At 42.6% G+C, this 25,398-nt stretch overlaps 1 protein-coding gene across 1 annotated transcript in view; it reads right to left on the bottom strand.

Annotated features, from left to right (window-relative positions):
- Positions 1-2,394: 2,394 nt before the first annotated feature.
- Positions 2,395-25,398, bottom strand: part of LOC133265897 (inactive cell surface hyaluronidase CEMIP2-like) — a 51,009-nt gene continuing 28,005 nt past the window's right edge. The window contains exons 17-23 of the mRNA XM_061446813.1: positions 22,760-22,968; positions 11,350-11,532; positions 9,226-9,439; positions 8,387-8,488; positions 6,225-6,385; positions 4,829-4,938; positions 2,395-2,746 (exon numbers count right to left, since the gene is read on the bottom strand). Coding sequence (XP_061302797.1) covers positions 2,526-2,746; positions 4,829-4,938; positions 6,225-6,385; positions 8,387-8,488; positions 9,226-9,439; positions 11,350-11,532; positions 22,760-22,968 — 1,200 coding nt within the window. The 3' untranslated portion in view covers positions 2,395-2,525. The remainder of the gene's footprint in view (positions 2,747-4,828; positions 4,939-6,224; positions 6,386-8,386; positions 8,489-9,225; positions 9,440-11,349; positions 11,533-22,759; positions 22,969-25,398) is intronic.

Here is a 25,398-nt window from a genome sequence, read left to right as displayed (position 1 = left end):
ACTCACAATTCCACATGCTTTCGAAGAGCTCAGCATTTCACTGAATTAAACCTCATCCACTGCATGAAGCCTTCAAAGCATCAGTGGTGTTAAGCTGAGACCCACTAGCTGAGGTTCAGGATGCACAGACTTTGCTGTGCCTGCTGACAGTAACTCAGAGCATAGCCAAGCTAATGCTTTCAGGGGGTGCCAGAGCTCCTGTGTCCCCACTGCAGAAATGCTCTCAGGGTAGCCGGGGCACACATATATCCTGAATGCATTAGGTGTACTGAACATGCCTGGGTTAGCTGCAGGTCCATGTGGACAAACACAATTCCTGGGGATCCTCCTGCTCAGGATACCCAACAGCTTCCCATGAACAAAAAGTCCATGCAACACTTACTTACCCCCACAGCTTCACCCACACAGACTTCTGGTGCATGCCAGGTTAGTGTTAGCCTTTGAAATCATAGTCTTGAATGTTCCAAGGGTCTGTGGAGGAACTGTACCCTCTGCAGAGCTTCCCTAGTTTTGAAGCCTTTTTTTCCCTCCCAAGGAAAGGAAACTGTGTGCAGTGGCTGAAGACGATCACAGCATCCTGAATCCTCTTCAAACTGCTGCTTTTAACTACCCAAATAACTGCATCAGGATGTAAATATTTTTCTTTTTGCTTTTGTGGTACTTTACTGTTTGCATCTGGCTCGCCACGGCGCCACGCCTTCCCCTCCAGGACATTTGCCATTTGCTCTCCTTCTGAGGCAGGAGGAGGAATAGAGATTTTTCAGACTTTTAGGCACATTCCTTCCTTCACCAGGCTCTTCCTTTGCCGATTGTTTAGTCTCAGACTGGGGTTGGAACCCTGCAAAGTTCTATTGGGATCCAGGGTCTGGACCTGTCACAGATTATCAAATAAATCTCCAAGAGGCTGAAAGCTTGCTCTGCAAATACTTGTTCCAGTGTTGGGTTTATATTCACAAGCCAGAAACATCTTGCTTCTCTTTCCCTGCACAGCCTCAGAAATCATGGCAATTAGGTACTAACAGGAGTTCAAATGGACTTCAGGGAGCTCCATGGAGGGTCAGTATGAGCTGCTCAGGCTCTTGTACCACTTCTCTCCACAGAGTGCATTAGTCCCTGCTGCTGCCCATGGGGGCCAGCACAGGCCCATCATGTCCTGTGCATCACTCTTTATCTTACCTTTACTGAGCAGTATCAGTGATTTCCTCACACTTTTTAGCAAGCCAGGAACTTTCCCCCAGCCCATCCCAACTCACATCTCTCCTACCTGGTGTGGGGATGGAGCTACAGTCTCCTTCTCTGCTTGTAAAACTTCCAGGTGTTCCCTCAGCCCACGTCCAAGGACCACTGGCCAGTACGTGTCTGATGGAGGCAAGTGTCCCAGCCAAAGAATTCAGTCCCCTTTCAGAGGCACAATATCAGCTGGCCGGTGTGCGGATGCCAGAGCGACTAACTCACCAGGGAGCAAAAGTCTGGCCAACAAAATACTAACCTTTCCCTGTAGCAACTTGTTTGGCCGTTTCTGAGAACTTCAAAGAAACAACAGGACATTAGTAACAAAGCCTTCACCTACCTGTTTGAGTAAGCCATGTGACAAAGCCATGGATAGCCTGTAATTGCTTGCCCTTCACTGCTGCCACCAAGTAACATCATTTTCAAACCAAAACAAGTCATCATTTGTACTTAAACTGTTAGCGAGGTCATCAGCTGTTCCTCAGTTTGCATACAAAGTTCTATTTTTGTCTTTACCTCATAAAGCAGCAGCATAAACAGAAAATCAAAGAGAATTAACCACTACTACTGGCAGTATTTCGGTCCGCAATGGGAGCAGAAAGTCAATACAAGCATCGTCTGGAAGGAAGGCAAGACTTAACCTTATGCAGCACATACTTTATCCTGGGTTTTATTCCTGTAGTCTTTAATTAAATGTTCACATCAGCTGGACAAACATCATTTCACCAGTCATTAGCTACAGACAGAAGTGCATTTATAACTCCTTGCAGCACCCTATTTATTCAGTTCAATTAGAAGATATTATCGTAAGATCACTTCATGCTTACCAAGCAGATGTTACTGAGTTCGCCTAAAATGCCAGGGCAAGTGGATGTTTAGGTGTTTTAAAAGCAGACATTAATGGAGGGAAAACAGAAGTGAAGGGAGAATTCCCTACCTCTGCTGAAGTTCATCTGTTTCCCTGGATGTTGCTAAAGCTTCCACGCCAAATTCCATTTCCAGTCTCTGTGATACTGGAGAGCAGGTTCTTGCCTTTGAAACTTACCTTTTGACACCAAATCATAGGTATGTTGAAATGCTTCTCCTTGGGAAAGGCAGCCCACAGGCTTTTCCTGTTCCGCCCTGTGAGGTACTGTTTGCAAAATAAAGCTCTGCCACAGCAGGTTAAGATGAGACTATATTTATTAGTTATACTATATACAAGTGAACACCATTGGTTTGGTACAATCCCATGAAAACAAGAGCAGCTTTGGTGGCAGCAGCGGGCTTTGCCTGGCTGGTGTTCCCCAGCGATGCTAATCCCAGGAAGCTGCAGCCTCTGTAGAGATGTGTTCCGAGCTGCTCTGAGAAAAAGCAGATTTTGGCGGCTCATCAGCATTAGCTGGACATTGATATTCTTTCAGCTTCAAGGGAACGTAATGCTGTAAAGAAGCAGCTTTCTGATAACCAGCATGATTAAGGACTTTAATCCAGGAGGGTTTGGCTTGTCCTTTATAGCCAAGCATGGCAAAACTCCCTGAAAAACAGACACAAAGAGAGTGATCCTCTGGATGGGTTGGTTCACTTACTAGCAGTGCAGCACAGGCTCCCTCCACATGACGGGACCTTCTCAGTCTTTTTTTTTTCTTTTCCTGGATTAAAATAACAGAACATTTAGGAGAGAAAAAGGATGATGAAAGAGGGAATGAGCCTCACTGAAGCCAGAACCTCACTGCACCATTTATCTCAATGGGTTCCCAGATGTCAGTTAGCAGAAGTATTGATTTACTCTTTACTTTTACATGAGACTGGTACTTTTTCGTATTTGACTACCTGAAAACGGTTAGGCACTTTGAATCCTTCTTTTATTGGTTTACATCAGTTTCTTCCTGTTATGCCGAAACTATCTCCCATGTCGCCTGTGCTCTGGTCCTGTCACAAAGTACAGAGGCATTATGTATTCTTCTATTTTAATAATACTGTCTTGTGTTTATAGTATGTTTTTCATTGCAAAGACTCTCAAGGCTATTGCAGCTGGTTGGATTGAGTCTATTCCTGTAAGCACTTCTAATTTAAATCAGGTTTTGAAAAACCAGGCAACAAGACCCTAAATCCTGATCCTGCTGGGGTCAAGTGGATTGGGGTTTTTTGCATTATCCTTGGCAGAAGCAATATGCATTTGGGAGAAATGCTCCATCCTGCCCTGGAACGCAGCCCCCCCCCCCCCCCCCCCCCCCAGTGCAGATCAGTCCTGCATGCAATTGCTTTTGGAGCTGTGAAGTCAAATAGTGCACATACCTGAATCAGCAGGAGAAAGCTCATAAGCAGAATGTAATTAGTCAGACTGGAAATCAGGGCAGACACATGGGTGAACACCCTTGCCCTTAGGAAAAACAAAACAGGGGCTACACGTGATCAGCAGCAGTGGAGGCACCAGCATCCTGCCAAAGTGTCAGAGCAAAGAGGTGACCACCAACTAGCATGCCCCCAGGAGGGTGGTGGTCCTGCTTGCTGCTTTTTGTGCCCCAGGAGCATTCAGGGCTGAAGGCTGAACCGAGCTCCCAAAATGACTTGGAAGTGCTGTGCCCATGCGAGTGGCAAAGGTGGTTCAGGGAACAAAGTTTGACAAAACAAACAAAACAGATTGGTTTTTAATCAAAAAATTCTTTTCGAAAGTATTCAGGGCTTTGACGAAGGAATGAAGCAATGAGGTTTCAGGACAAAAAAAAAAAAAAAAAAAAGAGAAAACTTCAAAGTTTTGCTTTTAAAAGGATGAAAATAAAACCAGCTTTTTGGGAATCAAACAGGCACCAAAGTGAAATCACTGTCTCTGCTTTAAAAGACTACGCTGTCCTCCCCCAGAATGCTTATAGCAATGAACTTTGAAACTTGAACCAGAAATTGATACAAATTTCAGTAAAACGGGGGGGGGGAGCGGAATCCCCAAACCCCCAATAAAAATAAATAAAAAAAAAGCTGGAAACACCTGGAAACACAGCCAATTCTCCAGGTGATCTCTGCTTGAGAGACTGCAAATTAAAACTCAGGCTGGTTGGTTGGTTTTGTGATTTCCTTATCAATCACCCAGGTTATTCACCCAAACCTGGACTCAGTAGCCCCAGTCTTCCAGGAGGAAACCCAGCATGGATTTCCTGGACTAATGATACCAATGGATTTGTTGCAGCAATCCAAGGTAAAACTGTAATAAGAACTTTCCAAAACTGGTGATTTTACCTTCCTTCTATATATATAAAAGCTCCTATTTCACTTCAGGTAATTTTCTTTTTCATTAACTTTTCCATTTATGATTGTTTTTCCTTGCAAAGCAGCTGAACTTGGAATCTTTATCAAATGACTTTTTTTTTCTGTTTTTGATTAGAAAAACAACTTCCCTTTAGGATGAAAAATTTGAAGCATGCAGCTTCTCACTGGTGACGTAGAGTCAAAACCCTGAAATAACTCTCGTACTTCTCACCATCCAAGTTTTTACTAGGTTACAGCTAGGATACTGTGCTAGGAAGTCTATCAATAAGCAGTATATAAGGATGTGTACAGTTTTGATAAGGAAACATACCAGTATTTCTTTAGCAAAAGAAAATGGTAGAATAAATACATTTACCTTCCTTGTGGATGACAATAGGCTTTGCTGAACCTAACCTGGTAAAAATAGGCATTTCAGAGCTCCCCACCACATCTGCAATATCTCTAGAGCACACGAGAACAAGTGATCTGAAAAGAAGGAAAGTCATTACCACATGATTGCAAAATATTATTTCATTAAGAATCCACAAGACCTTTAAACTCCAATTCAGAAAACTACTTAAGAGCTTGCTTAACTTTAAGAATATGTTTCAATCCCTTTGATTTTGATCCCATGTAAACTTTCCTAAGTTTAAGCCTCTGTTTAAATGTTCCTAAATTAAACCTGTACTTCTCATGGAATCAAAATAAGCACAAGTGAGTGTTTGCAAGTGCATCCCTTTATGGGAGAGGGACATTCAGCAACAGAAGAAATTCAGTTGCTGTGCAGTCCTCAGATTCTGAAACCATCTGTATTCTGGGTCTGGTTTTCAATCAAGCTTCCATCCAACTTAGATCCTCAAAGATGTGCTTTCAGCCCCCAGTGAATTGTACCTGCAATTAATTACTGGCAGAAGTGGCTGCATTTAGCTGCATGCCTAGAGTTGCAAAATACACATCTTACAAGAAAATCAAACCAAATATGTAGGCATCATATGGATATATGTCACTTCATGCATGTTTGATACATGAATGTACTCATGTGCATAAATACAGATGTAATAGCTCAGGAGTGTTCAAATCTTTGGTCATTAACTGCTCAGAAATATTTTGGGCTGAAAGTCTGTTTTCTGGTTATTTGACCTGCTCCTGCCAGCAGCCAAGAATTTATCTATAAATCTCTGTTGTTCCATGTTTATGTGGCAACACATAAACCCACAAGGAATGTGGGACAGACAGAAGTGGAGATGGTCCAGACCATTGCCAGGACACATGCAAGGTAACAGAGCCTGCAGGCAGGCAGGTCTATTCATTGGCTCACCCAGGAAAAGTCCTATTGGAAAATCTGGCACACCTATGATTTTCATCTGTTACAAAAGGCAAAAACAGTAAGAGTAAGCAAAAATCGACTTGGTTTCAGAACTGGAAAACTGAATCATTAACTGCCAGGAAATTGCTGGACACCAGGACAGCAGCACAGGATTGCAAATGTCATTGGAAGGACCTTATCTACTCCATGCTGGAAACTGAATGGTTAATTTAGAAGGAATTGCCAGTTTACCAGAAAACCTGTTTCTGCCTGCTCTAATCTGTGCAATCCTGGGAAAGAGACCCTGTTCCTCTTATTATCTAGGTGATATTTGGGATTTGTATATATTTGATCTGTGCCAGATTCCTTCAGAGCACAGGTTTGGTTGTGAAAGTAGGTCATTTTCCTTTCTCTGTCTATCAGCCATGTGTTGCTACATGAACTGGGCTGCCAGCAGTTTGCTTACCTCTCTTTTATAGATGTTTGAACATAGTCAGTTATTGCACTGGCAGCATTTTCACCAGTAACTGTGTCAAAGTGCCTCCTACTCACAACAGCTCCTGAACATGCATCTACCACCACAAAGAATAGCCCATGGCTATTGAAGAGGAAAATGGTGTCATTTATCTGCAATAAAAAAAACAGAGGTTAGCTTTATGGAGGCAGACTCTGACCCTGCTTCTCCACAAGGACTTATAAGCAAGGAAATTATCAAGGGTGTGTGCCCTATAATTTTAAATGCACAATTAGTACAGATGAAGTGACAGCACTGATAAATGGTCAGTGGCACAAGGGAGCAAATGTTCTCAATGGGGTACAAAACCAGGAGGAATGAGGTCATCTCTTGTGTATTAGGAAGATACATTTGGGAAGCAGAAAACCCTGGGAGTTAAATGCTTAGTTCAGCCTATAACCACTTTCTTTCCATGTGGGGAAAATTACTGTCACTTGGCAAAGCAGATTTGACCACGGAGCAAGGGAGAGGTGCTGAGACAGCAGATGGGGGAATAGAAGCAACACATGGACTTTTTCTCTGGAAGTGCAAATATCAAACCCAAAATACTCTTTCTCGGTCTCAGTGCTTCAAAGAAGTTGTAGCACAAGTGGCTCCTACTCTCTTCCTGTCCTACAGCACAGGCTTCTTCTGGAAGTTACTCCTCTCAGGATGTGCCCCATGATACTTGCTTTTAGAAAGGCAAAGACTCCCTGAGGTGCCCGATACTGGTGCATCTTCCCATCATCCTGGGGAACAGCTTATCCTGGGAGGACACATTTACCACCAAGGAGAGCAACAGCATACCAAGATCAGGCTGTCAGAAAGCTAAGCCCAGGATACAACATGAGCCAGTGTAATTCACATAGTTGTCCATAGCCCAAAGACAACTGGGAGCTCAGATTCTTCCCATCAATCTGAGACATGTTTATCCCTCCGTGGAATATAGGGCCAGAATGAATGAGAGAGTCAAGTGTTAAAAAAGGGGCTTCTGCAAGATGTCAGAGGATGCTGAATGCAACAGGGTGTCAAGGGTATGGAAAACTTGACTGTATGGGCCATGGGAGGCCTGGGGCAGGGGGGGACAGAGGGGAGTGAGGAGGAGCAAAGACAGACTAAACGCCTGGTCCTGGCTGTCTCATGCTCCTAAGCCTGGGAAGTGTGTCAAAGTCTGGATGCACACGGAGCAGAGAGCAACCAGCATTGCAAACTGACGTAATTGTGGCTGCTAGCAAAAGCAACAGCCCCACTGTGCATACTGCCCCTGTCTGCATTCTGCAAATCCACTGAGGAACCAGCACAAGGGCTCCTATGGTCCCTTTTTGTTTAGACATTAACCTCATCATTTGCTTAGCCCAGAACAAAACTTTTCAAAAAACAGTATTTTGCATTAAAGCCTTAGGTAAGGCAAAGCAGCGTTGAGGATACTGCACCTGTCCCACGACTGCTGCACACGCACAGGTCTCTGCACCTCATCACAGGTGAGATGCTGCTTCCAGTAACACCTAATGGTTTTGAATACATTATTGAGGATGCAGTCAGTGAATGTGGCAAGAAATCTTGGCTCAGACTCCTTAAGGACGCTGTCCCATGTTTGCTTGGCATTTGTCAGCATTAATTATAATTCAGTACCACACTGGCATGTAAGCCTGGATAATGTCCTTGCAAGCATTTCAGTCACCCTTCACATCTAGACAGACATGTAAGGCATGTGTAGGGACAGCCTGACAGATCCACACCCCTTCAGTAGTGAAATACAGTTATTTTTGTCTTTTAGTGTAATGCCAGCAATCAGAAAAACAAACTTGGGTTTTCTTTCCCCCATCCTTTGTAAACAATGACTTCTGTGCTTGTTCCCCCCTCTTCCTCCACATTAGAGCAGTGGTGTTAATTCTTCTTGTGGTTGATAAAAGACCTTTTTTTTCTCCTAAGGGCTCAAATCCTCATCTGAATGGAATACGAACTCCCAGTGACTTTAGTACAGTTAATTGTAAGAGGAACAATGCATCTGCCTCTTCCAAGGGAACTTCCCATTTCCTTCCTCTACAGCTCAGCAAGATTTTGCATCACCTTTCCTTGGAGATAAAGCTTCCCCTGATTAATCACCATTTCAAATGCAGTAAAACACAATATACCTTAATGAATGCGGATGTCAAGTGGTTTTGTATGTCCGTCCTGCTGAGAGATTGGATCTGAATCCTTATATACTTGACTGAGGGTGTGCTAGTGATAGCAAGCTGCAATTACACCAGAGACAGAAATATAACAACTGGCTTGATAACTGGTTTTCATCACCAAAGTGACACCAGGTACCAGTGCTCATATAGATAGGACTGCAAAACTTTAAGAATCCTTTTATCAAACTGTGATCCTGGTTCACAAATAAGTGTTCATTATTAAGACACCATTTATAAAAGAATCGGGGCAATGCTGGTTGGAAGAGACCTCTGACGGTCACCCTGCCACTAACTCAGTTTAAAATTGCATATATATTGCTTGGTTATAAACTCAAATGCAAATCTTGTATGAAACAATTCTATAGGATTTATAGTGGGGTGAATTTACAGTAAATGAGGAGAGATCCTGGCTCTAATTTCCGAGTTATTCCTATTAACTGGAATTACTTCCCAGTTTGAAATCAGCAGTGTTGTACTATGGAATTCAAAGCTAATCCAGTCTGAGCCCCCTCTAGAGACCTTGTATTTCTTGTTTAAAAGAAAGAAATTGGGAGGGAAAGGCTCCATGAATGTGCATTCACATGCTCCCAGTTGGGCAATTTCTTTGAGGCTATCTTTGGGGCATAGTACAAAAAGCTACCGAAATTCAGAGCAAACCCCTTCCCTCTACACATACTGTGTGATGCTGGGCAGATTCATGAGTGGGAATTCCTTATGTTTTTTCTTTATGCGCTGTAAAAATGATATGGCTGCACATCTACTGCATAACCTCAGCTGTTGTTTCATGTGGTGTGTACCTGCGGGGCCCCACACACCCTGCATGGCCCGGCTGGGTGCTGGGACACAGGGCGCTGGGTGGCTGCTGGCTTGTCTGGGAAGGGGTTTGGGTCACAGCTCCAGGAGTCCCCCGGGTACATATGTGCCATGATCTTAATGCGCTCGCAGCCTTGCTGAGAGCAGTAGCTGTGTCCTTCCCGAGCTTCATGGGCTTGCAGGTGAACAAATAGGTACCTACAAATGAGAGCAAACAAAGGGATAAGAGCCACCGTGTGCTTAGAGGACAAGCTGAGTGGAAGGAGGATCTGCACTTACTGAATTCCATTATCTCTCACATTTCCCAACATCACAATCCAACCCTGTCTTAGACTGGTGTAACATGGCACACCCATTGCAAAATGTGTCCTGCAAGGGTGCAGGTTGAGCTCCCCTCTCGTCCTGCCATGACAAGACCTGCAGCACTTGCAGCCCGTATGCCCAAGCCAGCTGCCTTCACCAGGCAAGCACTGAATGGGGCAGACACTCTCTCCAGCCCCAGGCACCCCACTCTGCCCAAAGCATGGTGGCATCCACCAGAGAAAGAGCTCAGGCTGTTGTGAAGGAGACAGGCTTGCCTTGAAAATATCAGCATCTCCTGCTCAGCACTCTGCTGTTTCACGGCCTCAGCCCACAGGCAGAGCTTAGCCTTAGGCATGCACAACAAAAGCTTGGAGCCAGCCAGGTCTTCTGGCCTTTGGAGTTCTTTTTTCCTTCTGGCTGTTCTAAGTATGTTTTCAATTGTGTTGATTCTGCAATTCAGGCTGAAGAAATGATATAAACATCTCAATTCAGCTGCAGGATCAGATACGTGAGGTTTAAAGGGGTTTTTCATTCTATTTCTTTTAAAACTAAATATTTGTTTCTATTTGTCTGGAAGAAAGAATGAGTAAGCTTGGCCCCTTTCCAAGGACGCAGCCTGTGGGGTTAAAAAAAAAGGGGGAACATCCCACTCATTATGAAATAAAGTCTAAAAAACAACAACAGGAAAAGAAAAAGCCAATCCTGTAACTTCTGTGCTCTGAAAGGCTAAAAAAAAAAGCAACAAAAAACTACTGAATTAAAGAGAGAACCAAAAGGCTGACACTGCCAGAAGTTAGTTTAGACCCATCAATCTGCATGTACCAGGTCCAGGTGGCTCCTGGCAGCTAATGGCTCTTCCCGCACAGACCCACAGGTATAACCATATCCCTGCTATTCAGTAGTAAACAACCTGTTTTCAGAATTTGGGCAACTTCCCCTTCCTCACCTCCCAAAAAAAAAAAGGAAAGGAGGATTAATTAGCAAATTGTCATTTCACAGTTCCTATGATGAGAGAGACTTGGCCATCAGCAGGGAGCCTGGTTAGCAGGGAAGGCATTCCGGGATTTGATTGCTCATGTGTTATGGCTGAATGAATAAATATATCCCACCTTATTTTCAAATCTGGCATTTGTGGATTGTTCCTGAAGCAGCTACTTAGTCAGGTGAAGCATCATGGGACCCATGGTTAGACCACAAAGTATTTTTTTCTCCCTAACTGTTTTAGCTGGTGGAGAAACAGTGTTTCGTAATATGTTTTTTTAACCAAAGGTGTCCTCGAGTCTTATAAAGACAGTGCAAGATCTCTAGGACTCTCTTCATGCCTTCAAAATAAGAGATGCACCACGGTGGTATCCTTTAATCACAAAATCTAATTTTTAGAAATATCTTCATGGGAATATGAAGAAGTTGAAAAGTCCCAAACTCCCTCAGTGTTGGAACTGCAGCAGTCATAAAAGGGCTCCTTTTCATGGCCTTTTGGGGCACAATGGATTTTAACAACTATTTACACTGTGCACCCACACCTGCAGCAATCTGAGCAGCAGGGATGCCTTAAAGGAGCTAAATTCAGCCAAGAAATGAGCTGTTTCCTTAACAGCAATGGAAATCACTGCTGGGCGATACAGACATAGACCTACTACAGGTACTCCAGCCTGTAAATCTATTTTGACCTGAAATCAATAACAAGACCATGCAAGATGGACAGGCCTGAATTTTAACTACTAGAAAGGGGAAGGAAGTGCTGGGGCTGGTAAGAGAAAGACCCCGAGGGTTTGCTGCCCCCTCAGGGGTAATGCAGGGCTCACCCCGATGCTCTGTCGAAGTAGAAGAGCCGCTCGCCAGTCCCATTGAGAGCGCTGGCCCAGGAAGGAGCTGCCAGGTAGTGCTTTACACTGTGCACCATCCCTGTCCGTCGCTCGTAGATATCCGCTACTAGCTGGAAAACAGCTTCCCTGGGATAGCAGAGGGCAACATGCAGCCAGTCTCCTCTGAAGGCAAAAAGGGGAGGCAGGGAGAAGAGAGAATAAAATACACTTAAGAGCTTGAGTACAGGAGAGATGGTCTGCAGCCAAGAGTACAGTTTTCAGGGGAAAACAAAGAAATGCCCTTTGAGGTTCTCTTCCTGCTTTATAAAAAAAAACACATAACAAATCCTCAAAGCCAAAGAAAATCAGATTTTTTTTTGCTTTGTCTGGAAACAACGACTGCTTATTAAGAAGGTCTGATCCAGGGACCCCAGCTGACCTCAGAGGACTTTGAGTCAGGTGCCAGGATGGCTTAAATACAGAGATTTTCTCTTCCTTGCCCCATAAAGCTGAGGTACAACCAGTCACATACACACTCACGTCTCCTGAGGCAGCTGGGACTTGTTTTAGTTCATCTGGAGCTGCTGCAGGAGAGGGAACCAGCATCCAACAGACATTTCACCAGGGGCACAGATTCAGGAATTAGAAAATAATCTCCAAGTTGAACCAGAGCCATGGTCTAAAGAGACCTGCTTCCTCCACTTTACAGCAAAGTTTATTATTATGGTTTCCATTAAAATCTCCTTCTCCCCAGCTCTGTCTTCAATGTCAGTTTATAATAACTAAGAGTAAAGTTAAATAGTTTTTTAACTCTTGTCTACCACAATTTTGGTATGCACATTCACAAAAAAAATTGCCCCCATGGCTTTCCTTTATCCTGTGATTCATATTGCCACCCTCACAGAGAGGAAAAACTGGCTCCAAACTAGAAATCTTTGGTGCAAGATTCAGAGCCAAAGGGTACAGCTATGATGCGATTCAGGTACCGATGGAAATGATCTTCCGCTAAAGAGCTCAACACTCTTTCCTGTCTGTGGGGTGTCCTTGCACTGTGCAGAGCAGAAAGCCACAAGAAGTTTACACTTGAAAAGAAAACTGAATACCAAGATAATTAAGTTTTTGGGGTTTTTTTAACTCATTTCCACTCTCTGAAGTGGCTCAGTGTGCCACACCAAGGAGCCTGTCCCAGTACTGTGGTTAGCTTGCTTTCCTTATATTACCAAAAGCATCCAGGCTTTAAATGTATTCTTTTAACTACCTAGCTTCCTGGCTAAAATGTGAGAATTTCAATTTGTCTTAGAGACAGACAAATACCACCTTCATCAGCTCTCTTTTTGCGTCCTACAAAACTCAGGAAGACAAAGTTTCTCCAAGGACTCCCCTGAAATGACCTGCCACCCTGCCAGCAGAGCCATACATGAGGGAAACCACTTTGATTTGGAGAAATCTGTGAATCTGCGTTCCTAAGACCTTTACTTTGCATTACACATGGAGAGCACAAAAGCAAAGCTACTTCAGCCTTTTTCTGGTTTTCTCATTAAAACAAAACAAAACTATCTACAGGATGGAAGAGGGGACAGGCTGTTCTAGAATAATAAATCAAAGCCACACAAAGACCTATCAGCTTAAGCCAGATACTGCCCTCTAGATTTTTAACCAACTCCAGCTGTGTCATAACACAGGACAGTTAGAAAAAAGGATATATTTTCAGATTATTTGGCCTCTGACTAGAGGAAATGAAAGAAATGCACCAGAGCCATATTTGTGGAGTATTTTTAGGATGGAATCCCAAGACGTTTGGCTGTTTCATAAGGGTGATTTGCATTGCATTAGCACATTTCATCCCCTGAAGTCACCATCACAAAAAGGGCTTGTCATCTCCCTCAGATGCTGGGAAGCAGCTTTGGTGTTGTGCTACACTGACTGCCACCTCTCTGGGGAATAAGAAAGGCACTGGAAAAGGAAACTGGAGGGTGAAAGGGAAAAGAAGTGTGAAAAACCCACAGCTGCAACTGTCTTGAGTTGCCGAGGCATTTGGGAATACTAGTGCTACAGTCTAGTATGCATGTGAGCAGGATGAGTGAAATGCTGAAATAAAACACACCAAGATTGAAAAGATCAAATGAAAAGCACTTACTTTGGAGTTTGTGAAGGAAGGAGTGGAGATAAGTGAATTCCCACAGCAAAGGGTTTGGGAGGAGATGGGAGAAGGGAAGGTATTAGAAGCTATCCTTTACATAAATATAGGAAAGAATAAGGTGGTTATTTTCTCTTTAATTTAGTGGTATTTTAACAGTTTTGTATTTAGATGTTTCTTCAGCTCATAAAAAATCCACTGTAAACCTTCCCAAATACCAGTCTGTGTGACTGAACTGGGCTCCACCACCTCCAGAAAAAGCAAAGCAAGACACATCACTACTGCAGGAAGGTCCACAGGACACTGCCTTGCAGCTGACAAGTGGATGGGGGTTAGATGCCCGCTCTCCAGCCGCTGCCAAAACCGAGGGAGAAATGCAACCTCAGGCAAGACGCAGTAATCAGCCATGGGACATACTGGACTTTGGATTCAAAGGAAAAGAGATGTGTGTGTGTCCCTTCCTCAGCCACTGCAATGGCCACCAAGGACTTCCTGGCTGGGTCAGGAAGCAGCCTTTTTCAGGGTGGTCAGAAAACTGTGGCTTCTGCTTTATTTCTCTGTTTAAACATCTCAATTGTGTCTTATTTACCAGCTGCTCCTCTGGGGTGAGTATTTGCAGGCAGAATAAGACAAATTTGAACCAAGCTAAATATCCTGTAGGACATTGAGTCCTTGTTCTGCTGCTCTCAGTACCCACACATCACTTGGGATCTTTGCAGGTGCCTCGGCAGCTTAGGGACACACGCAGCACTAGCAAGAATCAAAAACACCAAATTCATATTGGATCCCAAAATTACAAATTCAAAGTAATTTCACACCACTGCCTGAATGCTGTGGGAACCTTTAAATGCTCTCATGCTTAAAGACAAGAACAAAAAAGGGGAAAAATAATTTAAAACACAAGGGAAAGAAGCCAGACTTTTGAAATGCTGTCCAGCGTAGCAATACACAGCACTTGCTTTTTTTAACTTCCATTCTTAAGAGTTTCTTGCAAGAGAAACAAAAATATTCTCAGGTGGAAAGTCTGACTCTGGATTTGGCTGTCAGTGTGAGAGTCATATTCATGTAGAGGAAACAAAATTGAGCTATTTAAGATATTCTCACCCCAAAACTAAGTAATTGTGTTCACAGCCTTTCTGGTGATAAAGTTCAGTTCATTTTATAAGTAAGGAATATTCATCTTCCTTTTTTTCCATTCTTGCTCTTAATCAGGCCAACATTTTCCTACATGTTTTTACAAAAAATAAAAAAAAACTTTTAAAAGCATTTGAAGGAGAAAAGCTAAATATGCACCAGCAAAACCTCAGTTTTTAGTGGGTCCTAACAGTTTCAAACATCGCTTGGAAAGTTGTGGAGAGTCTGCCGACACCAGCACGTATAAAACCTGCCAATTCTGCCCCTCTGTTACTGTCATTCAAAAATCCCCGCAGTGCATTTTATGCATTTTTATGAATGTATTTAGCCTGTTTATTTTCTTTCGGAAATGGCTGAATGAAACAAACCCAAGAAACCTTTCTTTTTTTTCACCAGGATATTGGCATTTGCAGTTCTGGCTCTTTCAGGTGAAGCAGAAACATCAAAGTGTTACATAAAGTATCTTTATGTTTTGGCAATGAGCAGGCTTCCTGGGATAAGCAAAAGCAAAAAAGGATGAGGGAAAGGGAAAAAAGCAGGCAAGAGGTTTCCGGTTCTTGGACATGTGGCAGATACAGATCTGCACGTACACACATACATACCTCATTTACAACCCCCAGAACAACCCCCAGTTCAACCCCACACTCCCAAAGGCAAAGCCACTCAGAAAAACGTGATCAAGCAGGCAAAGGAGGGGAGACTCTTGCAAGTAGTGGGATGTAAAATGAGTCATATAACTTGGAGATGAGATTTGGCTGCAGTAAACATAGAAATTGTGCATGGCTGGGACTATCACTGCCTGAAAGAGGACAAATAACATTTGTTCAGTGTTGAGAACATACCCCTTGACTACATTGGATAAAGTATCAGTCATGGGCAAATGGGTATGATCTAGTGCTGGGGTTGGTGGTTATGCTGGTGCCAATCCTGGCTGTATTTTAGCAAAGGGAACCTCTAAGCTGATGAATATCATTCTAGAAAACAGCTCCATCGTGTTTACTGACATGGTGTGTCATGTAGCTGATGACCATGGAAGTGCACAGTCCAAATCCTGATCTCACTGATGAAAATCTGGGGTAAGCTAATGAAGGAATGCCACGGAGTCCAACTAAAAAATTACTTATTTTTTCCTTGAGCTCAAAAATCCAAGAGAGTTTCATCCAGTGAGTCAGTCTCCCCCAACTGTTATTACTCCTATTTAAAAACAACCCCTTTGATATTTTGGTCAACATCTATGTGAGCTGAAGTTTCAAAAGGAGTGAGACAACTAGGCATTTGAAACTTCCCTGTTCATAACATGGGAACCCAGCAGAAATCCCCATGTGCTGCTTTGGCAAGTTCGTCTCACAGGCTGAAGGTTGAACTTCAAAAGAGAAAAAAAGCAAAGCCACCATTCAGCCTCCAGCCCATCCTAAGAACAAATCACAGGAGGTCAATGCTCCTTGCTCTCAGTCAGGATACAGCTGTTTTTTCTCTCCAAAAACATCTCCCAACCTCACAACAACCTACGCACAACCCGGCTGAATCTTCTCTGATATAAAACTTGTTTTCAGGACAAGCCACCTCTTCTCCAACCAGCATCACTGGTGGGGAAAATGGAGCAAGAAATACCCACACATTTCATAGGTGCTGAGAAGAGTGGAGAAAGGGTTGTAAGGAAACTGGCCACATCCTTACCAGTTTCTCCCTGTTTAAGGTTTTCTCCTTGAACCCACATTTCCCACCAGCTCCCTGATGCTGTTGCTCGCTGCTTCTCTTTTTCTAGATTGATTTTTAATTTTCTACTCAAATTACTACTTCACCTCAAATCCTTTAAATACATCCAACCCCCTGCGATGTCAAACACTGCTTCTGGGCAAAAATCCAGCCATTTTTTCCAGGACCTTGTTATTAAGGATATACAAATCTGGAAGACCGTTTGCTGCAGGGATACCAACAAATAAGGTATGTGTTTAGCTAACTAGAGTTTTGTGTATTGGGATTTAAATGCCCTTCCTAAATGTTGCCATTTAGGAAATGCCATTAAAAATTCAAAAGCATAGGCCATCTCTTAACAGAAATTAAAATTTTTGGTTTTACCCACATGCCCCCTTAGGCAATAAAGAATGATTTTTGTTTTTTGTGAAGCGCAATAAATTACAGAAGGGATCCTGCCCTGAGGTACGCTTCAGCTGATACTTACGAAACCAGGGTCTGACTCAGCCATCATTTGGCTCACAGACAATTGTATGCAAGCAAAAATAAGAACATCGTGCATTTAAATATAGTACATCATCTTACCATCTTTTTTCCCACCCTACATGCTTTCACAGAGGAATCGCATCCCAATTCAATTTGTAGCTTTTTTAAGATATTTCCAAGTACTGTACTGCTGACTGTTGTGTATTTTGTATTTTCCTGATGCTTGTGCCTTGGATGAACGTCAGGTCAGGAGAGCCTGGTGGCCCTGAGTAGCCTCAAACCCCATTCCATGGGCTAGGAAAAGCGTGAAAACATGAAAAGAATCTTTCAGGTTTCATGTACCAGTCTTCAAAGTGACAAGCAGTCTGGTTTGCCTCGTCACCTGGGGACTGTCTGGTGCTCAGATTGCTCTCATTCATGTTGTAAAATGATCAGCTTAGGAAGGACTCTCTCAGAGTCACCTTGTTAATCCCTGTCACTGAGCCAGCTGCAGGCACAGGCCATAGAGGACAGGGAACAGCAAGGGATGGAACAAAGACAGGGCTTCAGGATCACTCAAACTAGGTGATGTCAGCACCTGCTTTGGCCTAAATGTACTAAAATGGTTCAATCTGCAAAGTGCTGTTCTGGCAAACTGGTGTTCTGGCAAATGGTTTAGCTTTTTTCCAATTTTAAACAATCTCATGGCTTTGGTCCATGGGTTGACCTGTGGGTAATTTAAGGGATTTAAATAGACAGAAGGGAATTCAAATATATCTGCTGACTTCTGTATTGTGTGGATGATTAACTCTGAACTACAGATGTTATCAGAAGGGGAGGGATATGAAATCCAAGTAGCTCTTATTATTATTGGAAATAGTGCTGGTGTTACTTGTATTACATCCAGATCTCGGGGATCCAGGTCAGAACTCATGTATGTACAAGAACAAGAAAGCAGTCACAGCTTTAAACTGTTAGCTCCACTTTGAAACACTAATTTTGCCTTCCTGTGCATTTATCAATCTGGAAAGCAAGAGGAAAAGCTCATTTAGAACTAATCTGAAAAAGAAACAGTTTAAGAAATATCCATAAACTGGGCAAGCCTGCAACAAGCACATTCTAGCCTTGTCTTGTTATCTGTTTTCCTCCATACCTTATCACCACTAAGGAATTTAATCACAAAAATGTCAAGTAGCTCAAAGTATGAATCAGACTGGCATTTAATGAGAAGCTGTAGGAAAAACACCTACCTACACAACCCTGACAAATACAAATATAATGAGTCCCCCAGAGTTTCAGTACACACATGAGCTGTGTAAGTTTGCTTGCACTGAAAACTCCACTTTTGGATGGGCTGTGGCATCCTGGAAGCTTCCTATCACCCGGTGTCCAAAGTCTCCACGAATTCTAGTGAAGAATCTAAACACAAGCTCATTCCAAGCACTTGAATTTTCAGGTAATGAAGATTATTCACTGGTGAATATGACAAGTTCTAGCGCAGAGCTCCGGCCTAGCAAATACAGGAGCTGAGCTGTGCACCTCTGCCCATCCCTGCACAAACACCAAGGCAGGGAAAGGCTGGACAGATGCCTGAGCACACAGAGACATCTGCCCTTTTGCTCCCTGTTGGCAAGAAATTTGGCCTTCCCCTGCCATTTTATCTTCTAAGGGTCCCATGAGGATCCAAATCCTGCAACAGGACACCAAAGAACATTAATATGATGAGCTTCACTGAACCCCTACAGGTGAAGCTAAGAGGATGCAGAGGGTCTGGGGAATGCTGCCGTGCACGGTCCTTGGAGTCATCATCTCTCAGGAGAGGTGCAGTACAAAGGAAAGCCCTTGCTTGCAGGACTCAGGCGATCTATGTACAAAAAAATACCCACTTTATGTTATTAGATGCTCACATTTCCCTGAATTCTCTCTGTCGAACCGCAGCAGAGAGCCCTAATAAGGGAAAACCCTTCCCTCTGAGGCTCAACAAACCAAGTATAGAGATATTTGCCTGTGCTCATTAAGAACAAGGAATGTTCATTCTAATTGCCACCGCTTTTCAGGCTGCTTCAACAACACAACTTATTACACTATACTCCAGATATGTGCTTTGAGGAGATTTAATTCTTATCTTTAGATGTGCTGATAGCACAAAGAAGCCTAGCTGATTTACTGAACAGCACTGTGCCTGCGATAATAGTATTTGCCTTAGCTTCTTTCGTGATTAGAAAATTTGCACAGGCACAAAGCCTGTCATTAAATTGAAGGACTTCATTTCTGACTTTGCTTACTGTATGAAGGGCCAATCTTTGTACCTTTTTCCAGCACCTGAAAGGGAGGCACTTACTTCACAATCAAACAGTGTTTTCTATTCTTTCCTCCTGGCTTACCAGCCTTTCCTCAGTCTTTTAACAAGCTTGATGCCCTCTGCACGCCTTTGTGCTTCAGGGGGGTAATTTTGAGGAAAGCCCTTAACTCAGTCTTACAGATACTTCTCACCTTCTGTGAAGCAGGAAAGAAAAAAAAATGGAACTACCAAGAAAACGTACAAACAGCTCTGAAGGGTCAGAAACTGCTCCAACAAAAAGATGAAGCCCATGGAGAAAGCGTCCAAAGGCTCCATTTATGAAGGTTTTGCACACACTTTATGCCTGATGAGAGCAATCCTCAGCAGATCTGGACTGGTTCTTAAGCACACTTCATTCCTGATCATTAAAATTCCAGCCAGAGCTCTCCTTCTCTTCCCTTGCCAAAACATTCAGAAATTACTTGTCCTGCGATACCTCTTTCCAGAAGCATCAATACCCATCCTCACAGGGAAACTCCCAGCCATTAGACAGACAACCCTATCTATAGCTTAAAAAGGCATTTCTGCTGAGACAGAATGTTGTTCCTCAGCAGCCTGAAAACACAGCCTGGGGGTCTCCACCATGGCTTTATATTGCCCATCAATCAGCTAGCAACACAGCTACCCTGACGAATGCAAACAAGTATATCCCTCCTTGGAAGGGAAGTTGTACGTTAAAACAGCTCATTGGCACCACGTGGCTGCAGACGGCAGCGCATGGAGACATAGTTTGGTTTAGGTACATATTTTGGTGGAAGTGAAGAAACTGAATAATTACTCTAAAAGCAGTCTGAATCAGTGAGAGGAAGACACAAGTACTGCAGCAACGCTTCAGGTGCCCATGACAAAGATTTGCTCAGTGACAGTGCTCCAAGTGGTGTCCTCCTCTGCTGAGTAAATCCATCCAGGCAGTGCCTATGAATTCACTGGACAAGATTCACAGCTTGAGGAAAGCAGCGCTGCCAAATTCAGCTGAGTCATGTGAATTCATCCTGCCCACCCCAGGAATCTGAACATTCCGGTCTGTTAGTAGACATCTGAACTGGCATGAGTTCTATTAGGTCTTTCTACAGTGCTTCAGACGCAGGGAAAGTGTTAACTGTGCAAGTATTCAACATCAGTGCTATGCCTGACCTCCACAGAAATCCAAATCCTGGTACACATCTCCCTGTCAAATTCCTTATTTCCCCTCTGACCTTCCTTTAGCCAGTGTAGAGCAAATTGCTCCAGAAGCATGAGGGCTGTCTAGCTGGAAAGCCAGCATCCCAGATACATCTATCCATCATTTTACAACAACCAGACTAAAAATAGTTTAATTGTTCACTCAGGTTATGCCTAAAATTATTAATCCTAGGATATTGCAATTAAAATTCATCTAACATGTTTTGATTTGTGTCACATATTCTGCACAGATGTTGCTATGTTAAGAGCTCAATTTTTGGCAGATTATTCAGTGTTTTGGATTAAAAAAGAACAAACAAAACATAAAGCCACTTGAGACAGGTAAAAGTCTTCCCTGATTACTCTGGTCTCCATAACCTGAGATTTCTTCCATTCCAGAAATGACTGGAATACAATGTTTAATAAAGGTCATACGTGGAACTGCTTAAGCAGCCACTCTTTTCCTTCAAACTCCTAAATCCTATTTTTCACCTCAATTCCTTTACCCTTCCACAGACATCTCATTCCTCCATATTTTTGCATAGTCTGGATATTTCACTATTGCTATTGCATCAGCCTGAAGTCTTGCATTAGCTAGCATCCAGCATACTTGAGGTGTACACAGAGCAGCCACACATTTCATTCCTAATTATTTCTTAGCAAGATGATCTAAATGAAATTAAGTTAAACTGTGGTTTTCCTTTGTTACAGTATATTTCTTGTTTATAGTTCTTCAAAACATATACCTTGCCAAATGTTTCTGGATCAGAAAAATCTATAAACCTTTGCCCTGTTCAAATAACTGGTTTCACACAAGACAAAAAGAACCGCAACCACATTGTGGTTTTCAATAGCAAAATGCAGTTAAGTTGCTGCTTGAACAAGAGCCTAACTTCAAGATGAGTTTTACCAAAGACCCAGTGCTGCCTTCAGATTTGAATCTGTGTTTGAAGATCATGGGCCAAAGCTTTGTCAAGTATTAACTGCCACAGTGACAGTTACCCAGCAGAAGACTTAGCTCTCCATTTAGCAGGAAATAGTTAATTATTTTAAGACAGATAATACTTGCAAAGCTCAGCTTGTCTGTGAGAGACTAATGGGGTTTCCTCTTCCTTAAAGTGCACGAAGATATATCAATACCAAAAACAGTGATTTAATTCTAATAATTCCTCTGTGACAGGAGTGTCCAAACACTGATCCTCCAGTGACTTGGTCATGCCCCATAGCTACTATATCTTTAAATCAAGAGGACCAGGTGTATGTCACTGACTATGATGGGCATGTGTACAGAGGAAGAATTACCCTTCTCAGCTACATTCCTATGAGGTTTCATAACTAAGGACAGTATTTTTCATAACTAAGGACAGTATTTTTCCCCAGATTTCAGGGGAACCAAATAGAGCTCAAGTTTTTGCCAAAGCTATCCTAAGCTAAAACCACAGCAGTGACGCTCTGCTGGAGCAGCAGCGGATGGGTGTGGGGTTTGGTGGATAATACTGGATGGGCTTGGGAACCCGCCAGATTTACCAGCAGTACATGCTGCTTCATGTCCTCAGTGCCTCTGACTTCTTTCATGTCAACTATCTGAAACCTTTCCTTTGCAAATCTGAGCCTGTGCGTGGTTGGGTTGTGTGTAATCACGGGAGTCTGCATTTGCACATCTCTGTCCTTTTATTATGTTATGCTTTTATCAATAGCTGAGGAGTGATATAAACTGCAGAACCCAAGGTGATGGCAGAGATTTTTTGTGGAGCTCATCTCTTGCAGCATCTCATCTGTGCAAACCATGGCACTGTCTGTCACTGCTAAGCTGCCTGGACTGTAGGACTCCCCCCTAACAGTTGTACCAGGGCAAAGCACAAGTAATTTCACTAAACTAAGAATAGTACTAAAAACCATAAATGAAATTGTGCAAAATGAAACAGATTGGAAGGGAGAAAAGTAGTACCTGAAATGGATATACTCTGCTTTTATATAACACTACAAGAAAACATGGGAAATAAATACAGCACAGCCTCAGTTTGTCTGTACTGAGTCCTAACATTTTATAACTTTATGTAAAAAGAAACAGTGACTGCAGTGCTATTTGGATTACAGAAGATGCAAAGTTCTCTGCAGATTCTGATGTATTTCTGCACTTCATACATACAGGAGATAAATTATGTGTGCACCAACTAGTACAAACAAATGAACAAGAGCCAGAGCTCTTCTGGAGGGATTTTAGGGACAGCAGGCCAGGACTTTGTTGGATTCTGCTTCAAAATTTTCTGGAAAGAGAAGTGTCTCTGCACATCAAAAAAAAAATGGAATAAAGTGAAAGCAGAGGAATCTCATTGCATCAGTAAGTGCCAGCTATTAACACTTTGCTTCCACACTCTCAGAAATTGCTGACATTTGAAAGGCCAAACTTGTGAACAACCTGAGTTGTTGTTAAAGCTCCAGACTTTCTGAAAATAGAATATTCGCTAACAACATACCTGTTGAAGTTGATGGGGTACAGGATAATATCCTCGGGTGCTTTGCCATCCCACTGGATGATATAAGCCTGCTCAAGCATGACGACAGGCTGGTACTGCTGGTATGGTGCTCCTCTGTTCACGCCTTGCAACCGCAAGGGATGGGAATGGTATGCTGCTCTGGCAATGGATAAGGTCAGATTCTCGGGGCGTCTGGCCTGAATATAAAGCTAAGGGTGAAAAGAAAATGACAAACATATCCATTAAACAAGCCAGACCCAGCCATAACATGTGCATTTGATCATCATTTGCCTGTAAACGGTTTTTTGCCAATGTAGAACTCAGAACATTTGGAAAGTCACTGAAACATTTCCAGTTCAAATAAAAAGGTAAACCAGAAATAGAATCTTCAGCCATTTTTGGGGATACCGTGAAGGGAGATATGAATTGGATAGTGCCATAAAAATGTTCACTATTTAAAATCTTAAGGGAGAAAGGTAATCAGGGAAGTATCTCAAATTAACTTTTTTATGAATTCAAAACAATTGCACTTTCAAAAAAGGCTTATTCCATTGAAAATACAGAAAACTCTTAAGCCATTTCAATGGGCTTTGGATTAGGTCCAGTTATTTAATGGAATCCACATCTTTGCTCTCAAGTAGCAGTCTGGGCTGAAATTTCAGGGGCTAGAATTTGATGGCCTGACTATATGACCTTTTAGACTAAATACCATGTTCCACAGGCTTCAGAAGAGAGCTCCTCTGTGCAGGGACCAAGAGATGCCCTTGGCCTGTAATTCAATTCTACACACCAATTACAAAACTACACTTCAGTTGTATGCTTTTACTGTCCTCACTCAAATGAAGGCAAATTCATAGTGGCAAACACTAGTTTTAAGGCTGAACACATGATGTCCACCTGCTTCCCCCTGTGTGAAATTCCAGTGCAGAAGGAGGATGCACAGCTAGTCATAAGGATCTGTCTTGGCACACTGGGTTACAGAGGACAGCTTATTATATTCCCCAAAGGGTCTCAAATGCACCAATGACAAGTGAGGACACCTATATCCTGCTTTCTTCCCTCTCACACAGTATGGAATAGCACTCACTGCATCAAGAACTTAAAACATCCAACATAGAAAACCATGTTAGCTCAGAAATGTCTAAGCTTCTACATGAGCATCCATCCAGCAAAATTGTTTTGAACTCTGTTTCTGTCTTTGAGGCAGATCAAAATGCAAGCAGTAATCTCTTAACAGTTTTTAATACTCCAGGCAAAGATACAAGCACAGGCAAGACTAGCAGAGAGGGCAAGACTCCATCTACCAGGATATCCACCTTCTAATGCAGGGCTGTGAAACCTGGGCCCCTCACATCTCCATATCTGCTTCTCTTCCTCTTGTCTATGCAGACTGAAAGCTCTGCAAACTCAGACTATTTCTCACTGGTTTATATATGAGCTTATTTTAGTTGGGGTTTGCACCCAGTTCAGCTCCCAGTTCCAGTTTCATGCCCAGAAGGTCTGTGCTTGTGCCTGCTTTTGGTGGCGAGTGTAAGCTCCTCAGGACCTCTAAAAGAGAGGCCACCTCTGCCTACTCCTCACCTCACCCCTGAATTCAGCAGCCACATGCTGAATGCTCAAGTTAAAAATCTGGGTCTCGTGTCAAAGAAGTAATTCAAAAGTGGTTGTAAATATTTCTGGGATATTAGGTCCATTCTTCCTTTTACATCATTGCATTTTAATGATGAGAGCCTATGCTGAGTGGTATTTGCAGACCCCTGAAGATTAAAGTGGATCCCAGAATTTCGTTAAATGAATTTTTCCTGATGGCTAAAACTATTGATAGTAATTCACTCCAAACTGTCTCTGAGCAGCAGGCCATTTGCTCATTCTTGATGAATAAAGGAAGAATAATTTTTACAATCTGATAAAAGGCCTTTTTTATCTATGAAACCAAGGAGGGAAACCTATTTTCGGTTTATATTCAAACCATGATTGGAGAGTCAGTAACATGCAATACAATAAACCAGATTTCAATCTCGTTCATCCCCACGTGGATGGTAAGTGCTGAGGTCAGAACAGGTGATCAGTAAGATACCTTCAGACTTGAAATCCCATCAATGTATTAATTGTTCTCAACCAAAACAGCATTTTCTGACAAAGAATGGTTGAAATGAACTCTGATACTGCAAAATAATAGCCCACCTGTGTCTTTCTTGATAAGAGGCAAGAGTTTCTGTCCTATCACTGTAAACTTTGACATGATTTCCTTCTAACATGTGTTTCCAGCAAGCACAGAATGTTAAGGTGGTAGCTGGTATGCACTTACTACAAAATTAAATACAGCAATGATAAAATAAACCAAGAAAGGATGGAAATGCACTCAATAAGCCCCAAAAGCTCCTAAATTACAGACTACCAAGAAAAATAAAATTCTCTAGACTTTAAGGTATTTGTGTAAATTAACAAAGAGAGAGAGTGGGTATTATGCATGGCCTAAGCTGCTCACTATGATTGTTTTCAAGAAAGTGCTGAAAGAGTTTGCAGTATGCTTCAATAAGATGACGAGGAAAGCATGTCAGAGAGTTTTGGTAACATTTTCCTTTGGCCTAGGGACCAAGTCATAGGTCTGATGTTAAGGATGATGGTGGTAGCTGTTT

Source organism: Pezoporus flaviventris, unplaced genomic scaffold (genome assembly GCF_033815535.1).
Source record: "Pezoporus flaviventris isolate CSIRO_AGI_PZ_B2104156 unplaced genomic scaffold, CSIRO_AGI_Pfla_v1 ptg000006l, whole genome shotgun sequence".
Classification (NCBI taxonomy): Eukaryota; Metazoa; Chordata; class Aves; order Psittaciformes; family Psittacidae; genus Pezoporus; species Pezoporus flaviventris.
This window is presented reverse-complemented; position numbering and strand designations above follow the sequence as displayed.